Source organism: Procambarus clarkii, chromosome 44 (genome assembly GCF_040958095.1).
Source record: "Procambarus clarkii isolate CNS0578487 chromosome 44, FALCON_Pclarkii_2.0, whole genome shotgun sequence".
Lineage (NCBI taxonomy): Eukaryota > Metazoa > Arthropoda > Malacostraca > Decapoda > Cambaridae > Procambarus > Procambarus clarkii.
In genome coordinates this window covers 8,513,405-8,527,108 of record NC_091193.1, presented here as the reverse complement: position 1 = coordinate 8,527,108, position 13,704 = coordinate 8,513,405, and the positions used below count along the sequence as shown (strand labels likewise).

Genomic DNA, 13,704 nt, shown 5'->3' with positions numbered 1-13,704 from the left:
ACTGCCCTACAACAATCACTACTGGTCAGAACAAACTCATTATGTCCACGCATAATGGGCTTGCCGAAAAAGTCTCCCATTCAAACTATCACTAATAGAGTAACCTCATTCATCTTTGCCAACATACAAGGACTGAAAACAAGAACAAACAACAAAGTACAGTTCATAAATGGCCTCCTCACGGAGTCAAATGCAGTATTTGGAGCTTTCACAGAAACCCATGCAGGGGAATTGTTGGACAGTGAGATCTGGATTCCAGGATATAACCTATACAGGTGTGATAGGAAAATTAGGTCACATGGAGGAGTGGGTCTGTATATTAGGGAAGACCTTGTATGCTCGGAGCTCCTAAACGTTACAAATAAGGTGGTAGAGGTACTGGGATTAAAAATAGAGAAAATAAATTTAGTGATTATTCTAATATACAAACCGCCAGATGCAACGGCTGAGGAATTCACAGAACAGATAAGCAAAATAGAGAATAGCCTTGATAATTTGGAGAACCCGATACCTGATATTATCTTCCTAGGTGACTTCAACTTGCCTAGTCTCAGGTGGAAAATAGCAAACAATAATATTATACCAGGAAATCTATCAGGACCTAACCAACCACAGATTAGAGAACTACTTAGATTCTGTGACAAATTTTCACTCAATCAGCAGATATCGGAGCCAACGAGAAATGAAAATATTCTAGATCTGGTCTTTACGAACAATGCAGACATTATCAGAGACATTACGATATCAGATACCACATACTCAGATCACAAGCTCATTGAAGTGCAAACGACCATCAATACTCAGAATAGACCTAAAACGTTGATAAAGCGAGAGGGGCTATTCAGTAAATTCAATTTTAATAATAAAAGGATAGACTGGGAGATAATAAACAGGGAACTTACAAACATTCCATGGGGAACTGTTCTAAGTAATACAAGTCCTACAGAAGGAATAGAAAAACTGACTTCAGAAGCGTATCAAGTCTGTCTGAAACATGTTCCTTTGAGGAAAGCCAGAAAGAGATCTAACGTAGAAAGAGAACGCAGACGACACTATAAATGCAGGAAAAAAAATAACGGAACTGCTATGCAGACACGAATTTCCCATCAAAGAAGGAATAATTTAAATAGGGAGATTGAAGAAATCGAGCGGAAATTGAAACACTCATATGAAACTGAAGAAAGGCAGTTAGAACAGAAAGCAATTCAGGAAATAAAGAAAAATCCAAAATATTTCTTCTCATATGTGAAATCAAAAGCAAAAACCACTGCCAGTATTGGACCCATTCGTACATGTGAAGGTTCATACATGGAGGATGACAAAGAAATTAGTGAAATCCTAAAAAAGCAGTATGACATGTAAAAGACATGTATAGCACTCCAATAAACAACATGAAGGTGGAAGATCCAGACAATTTCTTTATGCGGGATATTCAAACCCCTGTAAATATGTGTTGTTATATTATCATAGCAATATGGAAGTTGTTGTTATATTATCATAGCAATATGGAAGTTGTAGTTAAGGACCTGGTGACTCTAGTGGGAGCCCTGAGGACAGAGTTGGACTTTCTGCGGGAGGAGGTGCGTCAGCTCAAAAAACAACGAGAAGTAACGAAGGAGGAGACCAGCAGTAAAGGTACCTCGTCTTGGAGAGTTGTGAAAGACAGGGGCCTTAAGAAGACTTTGATAAAGCCGCCTTCAAACGCCATAGCAACTTCTAATTCATTTGACGTTTTGGAGGACGAGTGCTCTGGAGAGACTGTGGATCGCGCAAAAGGGAAAGCAACGAAGAGAAAGGAAGCGCAGGCCCCTCAGAAAGTAAAGGAAGTACCTAAGCAAACATTAGTTGTGGGAGATTCCCAGATAAGGTATTTGGATAGAACGTTTTGTGCTAGAGATAGGGGGAACAGGTTAAGGGTTTGCTATCCCGGAGCTGGCATTGGTGATATTATAAACAACATGAATGATATTATGGCTGGTAATGGGAACAATCCCATTATTTGCATTAGCGTGGGAGGAAATGATGTTGGTCGAGTCAGGAGTGAGGAACTGATTCAGAGGTATAAAACAGCCATAGAGTTAGTTAGGAGCAAGGGAGGAATCCCGATCATATGTGGCATTCTTCCAAGAAAGGGAGTGGGAAATGAATGGATATCGAGGGCACTTGGTGTCAATTGCCGGCTGGAAAGATATTGCAAATCAAATGCAATATCTTTCATAGACAACTGGGAACACTTCTATGGAAGAAATGAAATGTATGCTCGTGATGGGGTGCATCTATCGAGAGCTGGGGTTGTTGCTGTTGCGAACTCGCTAGAAGAAGTGGTTAGAGGTGTTTGTTTGGGTTTAAACTGTTAGTAGATAGAGGTATGGGAATTGATTTGGAGGAAGGAGGTAATAAAAGTATGTGTTTGTGGGAGAAAGGAATTGGCAAAACGATCAGGGAAAGAGAAGGTCCGCAAAATAACAATTCACTTAGGGTATATTACACTAACAGTAGAAGTCTAAGAAATAAAATTAACGTATTAAATGCTCTTGTCTGCACAGAAAAAATAGATATTATTGCACTTACCGAAACGTGGATGAATGTAGAAAATAGAGAACTATTAGCTGAATATCAAATATATGGATTTAAACTATTTCACACAGATAGATATATTAGACGAGGAGGTGGAGTAGCCATATATGTTAGGGACAATTTGAAATGTAGTCTCAAAGAGGGAATCAAAACAGAGCCACACACAGAAACTATTTGGATTGAATTAAACGAAAAAGCTAATAATATTATAATAGGAGTAATATATAGGCCACCAAATTTAGACAGAATGGAAGCAAAGCATCTATGGGATGAAATATCTAGAGCATCTAGATCTAACAGTATTTATGTCATGGGTGACTTTAATTTTAGCGGAATAAACTGGTTGAACAAAACAGGGAATAGTGAAGCAGAAGATTTTCTAGAATTAATTGACGATTGCTTTCTTACGCAACACATTAAGGAACCAACACGGGAAAATAATATTTTAGATTTAGTGTTAACTAACAGGGAAACGCAAATTAATGACATCGAAATAGGGAGTGAGCTTGGGAGCAGTGATCACAAAGAAATCAGATTTAGCATAGAATGGAATAGACCAGTAGGAGAAAATTCTGTTAAAGTGCCAGATTTTCGAAAAGCTGATTTTAATAGCCTAAGAAATTTTTTGGGTCAAATTGATTGGAAAGGCTTGGGTATGGGGTGTGGGCCGGTCTTGGAGCGAGACATGAACCCAGCGATAGGTGACTTAAATGGGGATTTCGATGTGGATTCAATATATAACTTATTTAAGAATATTCTAAACAAAGCACAGGAACGTAGTATACCATACAAATTGAATAGATCGTATACTAATGACCCAAAGTGGATAACAAAGAATTTGAAGAACCTTATAGGTAAAAAGAGAGCTTGGTACAAAAGGATTAAAAATGGGGAGGTCACTTTAGAACAGGAATTCGTACAACTGGTTAGAAATGTTAAAAAAGAGATAAGGAAAGCAAAAAGAAACTATGAAGTTCGCATAGCAGGGCAAGTAAAGACAAATCCTAAAGGGTTTTTTCAGTTATATCGTACTAAAACTAGGGAAAGGATAGGTCCATTAAAAACTGAGACAGGTCAAATAACAGATAGTGATGAAGAGATGAGTAGTATTTTTAATAAATATTTTGTATCTGTATTTACTAAAGAGGAACTTAACAATATGCCTTCAGCCGAACAAGTCTATGTGGGTGGGGACGAGGACAGGTTGACGAGTTTAGCAGTTTCCAGGGAGGATGTTCTTAAACAAATAGTAAAACTCAAACCAAACAAATCCCCAGGGCCGGATGAAGTGTTTGCTAGGGTGCTTAAAGAATGCAAAGAGGAGCTTTGTGACCCACTGTCAACCATATTTAATAAATCAATAGAGTCAGGCAGAGTGCCAGAGTTTTGGAAAGTTGCTAATGTGATACCAGTTTTTAAGAAAGGAGATAGATCACTTGCGTCTAACTATCGACCAATTAGCCTAACGTCTATTGTGGGAAAGTTACTCGAATCTATAATAGCAAATAAAATTCGTCTTCATCTTGAAAAACATAAATTAATAATTGAGTCGCAACATGGTTTTATAAATGGCCGTTCATGTTTAACAAATTTGTTATCTTTTTATTCTAGCATTGTTGAGGCAGTTGACAGTGGTAAGGATTGCGATGTTGTATACCTTGACTTTAGCAAAGCTTTTGATACAGTGCCACATGAAAGACTGATTAAAAAAATAGAGTCTCATGGTATTGGGGGTGCTATATTAAGCTGGATTAGGGCATGGCTATACCAAAGGAAACAGAGAGTTAGTATAAATGGAATCAAGTCAGAGTGGGAAAATGTTGTAAGTGGAGTGCCTCAAGGCTCTGTCCTGGGACCTCTGTTGTTTATAATATATATAAATGATTTAGATTCAGGTTTGAGTAGCAACATTTGCAAATTTGCCGATGATACGAAAATCGGTAGGGTAATTAATTCGGAGGAGGACTCACTATCACTTCAAGTTGATCTAGATAGGGTTTTGAAATGGTCAAAGGATTGGCAGATGCAGTTTAATGCTGATAAATGTAAAGTTCTGAGGTTAGGTAATGATGATAGAGTTACAAGATACGAGCTAGATGGTGTTGTGATTGCGAAGTCGGATTGCGAAAGGGATCTGGGAGTTATGATTAGTAAGAATTTAAAACAAAAGGATCAATGCATAAATGTTCGTAATAAGGCAAATCGGACACTTGGATTTATTAATCGCAGCGTTAGTAACAAGACACCTGGTGTGGTTCTCAAGCTATATCTTGCTCTAGTTAGGCCCCATTTAGATTATGCAGTTCAGTTTTGGTCGCCATATTATAGAATGGATATAAATTCACTTGAACATGTCCAGCGTAGGATGACTAAGTTAATTCCCCAAATTAGAAATCTTTCATATGAAGAAAGATTAACAAAGCTTAAGTTGCATTCACTGGAAAGGCGAAGAGTTAGGGGTGACATGATAGAGGTTTACAAGTGGATGAATGGACATAACCGGGGGGATATTAATAGGGTATTAAAAGTATCAACACAGGACAGAACACGAAACAATGGATATAAATTGGATAAGTTTAGATTTAGGAAAGACTTGGGTAAATACTGGTTCAGTAACAGGGTTGTTGATTTGTGGAACCAATTGCCGCGTAACATTGTGGAGGTGGGGTCCCTCGATTGTTTCAAGCACGGGTTGGACAAGTATATGAGTGGGATTGGGTGGTTATAGAATAGGAGCTGCCTCGTATGGGCCAATAGGCCTTCTGCAGTTACCTTTGTTCTTATGTTCTTATGTTCTTCTTATATAACTGATATAAACACGAGCGCACTAAATTTTGAAAGAGAAATTGAAAACATGCCCATGCACTTGGCCCCAGGTCCAGACTCATGGAATTCAATATTTATAAAGAAATGCAAAGTGCCGGTAGCACAGGCACTCAGTATAGTGTGGAGGAAGAGCTTGGACACGGGGGAGATACCAGATGCACTTAAAGTAGCAGACATAGCCCCTCTACACAAGGGAGGGAGCAAAGCATTGGCAAAGAATTATAGACCAGTTGCACTAACATCGCACATCATAAAAGTATTTGAGAGAGTGATTAGGAGTCAGGTCACCAATTTCATGGAGACCAATGACCTTCACAACCCAGGCCAACATGGATTTCGAGCGGGAAGATCGTGCCTCTCACAGCTACTTGAGCACTACGACAAAGTCACTGAGGCATTAGAAGAAAAACAGAATGCTGATGTGATATACACGGACTTCGCAAAGGCTTTCGATAAATGTGACCATGGCATGATAGCACACAAAATGAAGTCAATGGGAATAACCGGTAAAGTAGGACGCTGGATACTCAGTTTTCTGTCAAACAGGACTCAGCGAGTAACGGTCAACCATATAAAATCTAGTCCAAGTGCAGTTAAAAGCTCTGTACCTCAGGGTACAATCCTTGCACCGCTGCTTTTCCTTATTCTCATATCAGATATAGACAAAAATACAAGTCACAGCTTCGTATCATCCTTTGCAGATGACACAAAAATCTGTATGAAAATTACCTCGGCTGAAGACATTGAAAAACTTTAAGCTGATATTAATAAAGTTTTCGACTGGGCATCAGAAAATAACATGATGTTTAACAGTGATAAATTCCAGGTACTCAGGTACGGTAAAAATGAGGACCTTAAACATAATACAGAGTACAAAACACAATAAAATGTACCCATAGTAGGAAAACAGCATGTAAAGGATTTGGGAATAATAATGTCTGACGACCTAACGTTTAAGGAGCATAACCAAGCAAATATTGCGACAGCCAGAAAAATGATAGGATGGATTACGAGAACTTTCAAATCCAGGGATCCCATCACAATGGTTGTACTCTTCAAGTCACTTGTGTTGTCCCGTCTTGAGTACTACTCAGTACTCACTTCCCCCTTCAGAGCAGGAGAGATTGCTGAAATAGAGGGAATACAGAGAACATATACGGCACGCATAGACGCAATAAAGCACCTAAATTATTGGGATCGTCTCAAAGCCCTCCAAATGTACTCACTAGAAAGAAGACGAGATATCAAATAATATACACCTGGAAGATACTGGAGGGCCAAGTACCAAATCTACACAGTAAAATAATAACGTACTGGAGTGAACGATATGGAAGAAAATGTAGAATAGAACCAGTGAAGAGCAGAGGTGCCATAGGCACAATCAGAGAACACTGTATAAACATCAGAGGTCCGCGGTTGTTCAACGTCCTCCCAACAAGCATAAGAAATATTGCCGGAACAACCGTGGACATTTTCAAGAGGAAACTAGATTTATTCCTCCAAGGAGTGCCGGACCAACCGGGCTGTGGTGGGTATGTGGGCCTGCTGGCCGCTCCAAGCAACAGCCTAGTGGACCAAACTCTCACAAGTCAAGCCTGGCCTCGGGCCGGGCTTGGGGAGTAGAAGAACTCCCAGAACCCCATCAACCAGGTATCAACCAGGAGGGACACAGAGTCATCAGAGAAACCCAGACCAGGCCCAGCCAAGTTCGAACCTGGGACAGAACCAAATGAGACTTCTCCCAGCCTACCAGGAACCTGAACCCTGCAAGCCGGGAAAGAACCAAATCCTAGGCGAGCAGACATGCAGACTGGCTGGGAGCCTATACCAACCAGTCATCAAGGTAGTCCAACACCCAAAAAGACAAATACGGGACACCATGAACCGGGAAAGACGCATAAAATGCGAGGTGCCAGATCCATAAAACTGAACCAAACCCTGAACCCCGAGTGAAAAGGAACGCACCAATAAGCGTCCTTGATGTCCAGTGACAACTGTCAAGTACCTGGATTGAGAAGATGCTGGACCAGGGAGAGTGGTCATCCGAAAGGAGAGGCAAGGAATCAAACGGTTCAGACAAGACAAGTCCAGAAGAACCGAAGACCCGTGCAGTCCCAGTACAGAACTGGAAAAACAAGAAAACCCACTTGAGGGACAAGGTTGGTTCGACCATGCCCAAACACACCCATTCCAAAATGACCCAATAAAGCGACGAGGAGGAAGCCTGCCCTACCAGCCCTGAACTCCCCGGAGGAGTAGGCGTTGCCTAACGCCACCAAAGGACGGATGACACTACCCAAAACACCCAAGAAACGTGGGACCAAGCATGGGCAAACAGTGCCAACCGCCCCCCCCCATAAACTTGCAAAAGGGCTGACACAACCCCTGATATGCTGACCTTTATGCAGAGCAAACACCGCGCCGACCAGACGAAGGCGGCCCCGGAGGAAACACTGGCACAATTTGGAACAAATGACCCACCTTGACCACCGAAACCCGAGCCCTGACACGACCTCACCGAGAAAAGTGAGAACGGCCTATTCGGATCACCAACAAATCAGAAATAGGACGGCAACTGGAGAAAGCCGCTGTCAAAACTGAGTCACAATGGCTTCTGAAAACAACAACAACACAAAAAGGAGTCAAAGATTGAAGAGCCAAGGCCCAAGCAGAAGCAAAAGAGAGAGCAAGGATGGCTTGTCAACATGTGAGGCGAGAGGCAGAAAACCATGAAACCGCCTCCCGGAGAATAGGCGCAAACAGTTTCAGCAACGCCACCAATGCCCGAGCCGCCAAGACCAGCTCAGCAGTCGAAGGCCCAGCATCCAACACTTCCACGTCCTCTGAAAGCTAGTCCGAAGACAGCTCGAGAAGCCAAAAGAAACGCAAGATCGAAGCCAAATGACCGCGGGCATGATGATCCACACTAACCAAGGCTGCAGAAAGCATAGGGACATGAGCGTGCAACTGCAGCAACCCAACCTCACGAGAAAGCACAGGGGTGTGAAGGTACTCAATGAGGAACTCAAGAGAACCCCCCCAAGAACACCTGTAACACCGAGATAACCTCACGCCACTCAACTACCTCACTACCTCACGTGAGGGTATGACAAGACCCGTGACAAGCCCCATAAACAAAGAAAGTGCAGTCCACAAGCCAGGAAGACCCAGGAATCTCATAATGCAAACCAATATGGGGACGAGGAACCGAACTCAAAGAAGAGCCGAATACCAGGTCTCACAGGAGGTAAGCACTGATGGTCTCCCGAACTCCCTGCAGAGGAAATCGGAGAGGCAGAAAACCTCCAGAAGGACGAATCCAAAGAACCCAAAGGAACCCAGGGAGTGGGGGGCGGAAGAGAGCCGAACGCAAAGCCCCAGTCGGCTTCAGTCGACAAACTGGTGGGTGAGTGGCCGGCTCGGGTGAGCCAACACTCGTGAGCGAGCTGCGCGCCAGTTTGATGACGTTTTGCTTGTTGCATTGTTTTTCTTGGGGGGGGGGGGGGTTCTTGGACTCTGTTCGGTCTTTAGTTGTAATTTTCTACCAGTTGGGGTTTGTTTTGGGATGCCTACCTTTCTGGGTACCTAATCCCGGTCGATGGCAGACATAAATATACTCTCGAAGGGTGGAGTTTTCATAGTCATTGCCCCCTGCACCTCTCTGAGGAAGCCAGGTTCTGGCTCGTGCTTCCTGGTAGGCAGAACTACATGTGACTGAAACCCCAGACTAATACCATACAGCATATATCAGTCCGACAGCTCCAGGGAGCCGATTCCTGTGAGCCCTGTGAGCCCGGTCGATCAACCAGGTCAGTCGACCAGGTTGGTCGACCCTGTGAGGCAGCGGTCTCTCGAGATTGTCCGTCATATTTGAAAGAAATCTAGCGAACACAACCTTTTTTTCTGGATTTTAAAAATCATATGCACTGCAAGAGTGAGGCCTATAGCCTCTCTGCTGGTAACCGGGTAGGAATTGTGGAGGAGTGGCCTGACGACTAGCATTATTGCGATAAAGTCATTTAACAGGATTCAAAAATAGATTGGATAGGTAAATAGGTGAAAGTTAGGCTGATTTAAATAAGACCCACCTATTACATAACAATAAGCTTGCTGCAGTGCTCCCCAATTTTTATGTTCTTATATACAGAGCACCACTTGGTTTCCGAACTTTAGTTATCCGAAACTTCCAGTTTCCCGATTGGGGTTGGGGAATCATGCTACCCGAACAAAGTTCGGGTAGGAAGGGGTCCGCCAAGCGTCACGCCGGCTTGTGGTGGTGGGTGGGAGATGGTCCAGTTTGCCCACTGTGACTTCACAAATTCACGGCCTATTATTCCTATTATTTTGAATTGCCTTAAGGCTGGAATGTTCATTCTGTGCTTTTGTTTTACATATCTGCACAATCAAGAAACATCTGTGCACCATGTTGGTTCCAAATGCACGCATTGCGTCAGTGATGGCTGACTGGTGGGTGGATGGACGATGGAGCTTAGGTGGGAGGCAGTATGAGAGAGGGGGGGGGGGAATCAGGGGGAGAATTAGTCAGAATGGGAGGGAGAGAGAGATGCTAGGAGGGAGGGGGAGGTAGGGAGAGATGTTAGGAGGTAGGGAGAGATGCTAAGAGGGAGGGGGAGGTAGGGAGAGATGCTAGGAGGTAGGCAGGAAGGGACGGAAGTAGTGAGAATTAGGGAGGGAAAGGCAGGTTGGCAGGCACAGGCAGGCAGGCAGGCTAGCTTGCAGGCAGGCTGGCAGGCAGGGAGTGAGTGGTAGTCACGCGGTTGAACCGCGTGACCTTGAGAGATGGGATGTAGGGGGGCGGGTGGTTTGTTGGTGGTGGGGGTGAGACCGGCTCATCCCCCCAGGAAGGGGGAGGTGTGTCGGTGGTGGGCGAGGGACCGGCTGACTCCGTAAGCCTAACCACACTCCACAGACCTATGACCCAGATTTGTTTCTTAAATGTACAGTACATCATCGTATATTTTTGGCAGGATGTGCCTGCTGGCTGGCAGGATGTGCCTGCAGGCTGGCAGGATGTGCCTGCAGGCTGGCAGGATGTGCCTGCAGGCTGGCAGGATGTGCCTGCAGGCTGGCAGGATGTGCCTCCAGGCTGGCAGGATGTGCCTGCAGGCTGGCAGGATGTGCCTGCAGGCTGGCAGGATGTGCCTGCTGGCTGGCAGGATGTGCCTGCTGGCTGGCAGGATGTGCCTGCAGGCTGGCAGGATGTGCCTGCAGGCTGGCAGGATGTGCCTGCAGGCTGGCAGGATGTGCCTGCAGGCTGGCAGGATGTGCCTGCAGGCTGGCAGGATGTGCCTGCAGGCTGGCAGGATGTGCCTGCAGGCTGGCAGGATGTGCCTGCAGGCTGGCAGGATGTGCCTGCAGGCTGGCAGGATGTGCCTGCAGGCTGGCAGGATGTGCCTGCTGGCTGGCAGGATCTGGCTGGCAGGATGTGCCTGCTGGCTGGCAGGATGTGCCTGCTGGCTGGCAGGATGTGCCTGCTGGCTGGCAAGATGTGCCTGCTGGCTGGCAGGATGTGCCTGCTGGCTGGCAGGATGTGCCTGCTGGCTGGCAGGATGTGCCTGCTGGCTGGCAGGATGTGCCTGCTGGCTGGCAGGATGTGCCTGCTGGCTGGCAGGATGTGCCTGCTGGCTGGCAGGATGTGCCTGCTGGCTGGCAGGATGTGCCTGCTGGCTGGCAGGATGTGCCTGCTGGCTGGCAGGATGTGCCTGCTGGCTGGCAGGATGTGCCTGCTGGCTGGCAGGATGTGCCTGCTGGCTGGCACAAACATCCAGAGGATGTTTGCCAGACGTCTTAATAATCAGTTAGGAACAATTAAGGACTTTTATAAAGCGGATCAGGACTTCACTTATTGGTGAGTACAAACAAAACACGGTCGCATTTACGCTATGCACCTGTCGATTTTTTCCCCTAGAGTTTTTGCGTAATTTTTTTCGGAAAAATTTCTTTTTACATTTCTAGTTTATTTTTTCCCCACTATTTCTCGTATACGAACTTACATGTTAACCGACGGGTCTCGTCCCCAAGGGGTTCGGAAACCAAGTGGTGCTCTGTACAATAGGACTGTACAGTATACCAATAAAACAGTTAAATCTATCTTCTGCAAAGTACTCAATAAAAGCATAATTTATGTCTATTTTAGAGATATAAACAGTATTGTCAATAATGATTAACATACAATAATACCATACTGCTGATGAATCAAGTCTCTGTGGATTTCTTCTTCACCGCGAATTAGATCCAACCTCTTCGTCATTTTTGGAGGGCGGACAGAAGGTGGGTATTGAGGAACTTTAGGGAGGAAACGTAGCTTTTGGCGGTCTTTTGGTACATCTATATCTGTGGGTTGCCGAGTTGTTTTTAAATAAAACATAATTGTAATTTACAAAACAGTAGGCTCTCACAACAGATGTTTTCTGGTTAAAACCTCATACTGCATGAAATGCTCCTAAGCTACCAGTAATCTATGAAGTTATTGTATTTTGTGTTCAGGCAATCAGTTGCAAATATGTGAAATTTGAACTTTGAGATTTAATGTTACATGAGGGTCTCTTATATTAAGACAAACAACTATAATCATAATTCTTTTAGAATAATTTTAATCATAAATAATACAGTACAGTATTTTAATATTACAGCATTGTATAATATATTACTTAAAGATAATCTGCATCTGGATACCTATTTATCTATTACAGCTGACTGAGAAAGATATTACTGGTTCCCTATACCAGCATATCTTACATTTTAAACAATACAGTAATCCCTATTTTGGATACCTAAATAAGAGGTTGTTTACTTACCATCATAATTTTGAGGCGCTTGGAAATTCTGGTAATTTGCTCTCTGCACCCAAGATGTTGCTGAAAAAAACATTATATGTATTATTAAAATAATTAACTTTATACAGTCACATTTAATTTTGCTGTTTCCTGGCTTAGCTAAATCCCTCCCACACAATGAGCACAATGTGTGTATTCCATGAATGTAATGTGCATACAGTATATGAATCATTCTTCTAGGTTCTTAGGTGAGCAGCCAAGGAGGTATAAATAATCTTGGCTCACGATTATTCTGAAATCAAACAGTATTTACCAAATTTAATTAAAAAATAAAAAGAACTACAATGTCAAGCAAAAGATGACACATAAAACACTTGGCATGTAAGTAGTTCATATTCTGAAGCAGTTCTCTCTTATGTCTCATCACTACACACCTGTTTCTATCCTCACTGTTACACTTTACAATAAAATGAATTCATACCCCATGTGAAGCTCCACTGTGCCTGCACCAATGACATCCCTAAGCATGCTGGACCCTAAAATAATAACAGAACACTTTTTAAGTCCTAGTGTAACTAGCTTTCTTAAATACCCAATATATAGGTACAAGTTTAGCCCACCCAAATAAAAAACAATGCCTGAGCTGGAAGGGTTGCAAGTCCAAGGTGAAGGGGGCTTGATATTCCCATCCCTCCTGGTTATTTGAGCCCTCAACAAGCAGAGTTGGAATACAATGGAGTAAAAATATTAAAGGTAATTCTCAGCTCTCTGCAAAGTATGAATTAAAATTGAAAGATCACAGGAATTGTTACTACTGTGAACAGAAAGAAGAACCTTAACAGTTAGTAATGCTACAGACCAGCTTCACACTACTAATTTCAGCTCACCTGAGAACCATACAATGTTCTACCCACCATCTAGATCTATGCTGATGTAACTACATTCATACTTGGCCACAAAATACTGTACAGTATATAAATAATATACATTATATATATACTATATGCGAACAAGCCTGAATGTATAGTATATATATAGTATATATAGTATATATACTATATATACTGTATATATATACTGTATACAGGGTATATATATATATGTCGTACCTAGTAGCCAGAACGCACTTTTTGGCCTACTATGCAAGGCCTGATTTGCCTAATAAGCCTAGTTTTCCTGAATTAATATATTTTCTCCAATTTTTTTCTTATGAAATGATAAAGCTACCAATTTCATTTTGTATGAGGTCAATTTTTTTTTATTGGAGTTAAAATTAACGTAGATATATGACCGAACCTAACCAGCCCTACCTAACCTAACCTAACCTATCTTTATAGGTTAGGTTAGGTTAGGTAGCCGAAAAAGTTAGGTTAGGTTAGGTTAGGTAGGTTAGGTTGTCGAAAAACAATTAATTCATGAAAACTTGGCTTATTAGGCAAATCGGGCCTTGCATAGTAGGCTGAGAAGTGCGTTCTGGCTACTAGGTACGACATATATATATATA

At 43.0% G+C, this 13,704-nt stretch overlaps 1 protein-coding gene across 2 annotated transcripts in view; it reads right to left on the bottom strand.

Moving 5' to 3' along the window:
- Positions 1-13,704, bottom strand: part of mRpL16 (mitochondrial ribosomal protein L16) — a 45,951-nt gene that overhangs the window by 10,009 nt on the left and 22,238 nt on the right. The window contains exons 1-3 of one of the 2 annotated variants that reach the window (XM_069300626.1): positions 12,682-12,733; positions 12,222-12,281; positions 11,597-11,757 (exon numbers count right to left, since the gene is read on the bottom strand). In XM_069300626.1, the coding sequence (XP_069156727.1) occupies positions 11,597-11,757; positions 12,222-12,281; positions 12,682-12,718 (258 nt within the window). In that variant the 5' untranslated portion in view covers positions 12,719-12,733. Of the gene's footprint in view, positions 1-11,596; positions 11,758-12,221; positions 12,282-12,681; positions 12,734-13,704 lie in introns of those variants that run through there. The other variant, XM_069300625.1, reaches the window with a different exon arrangement.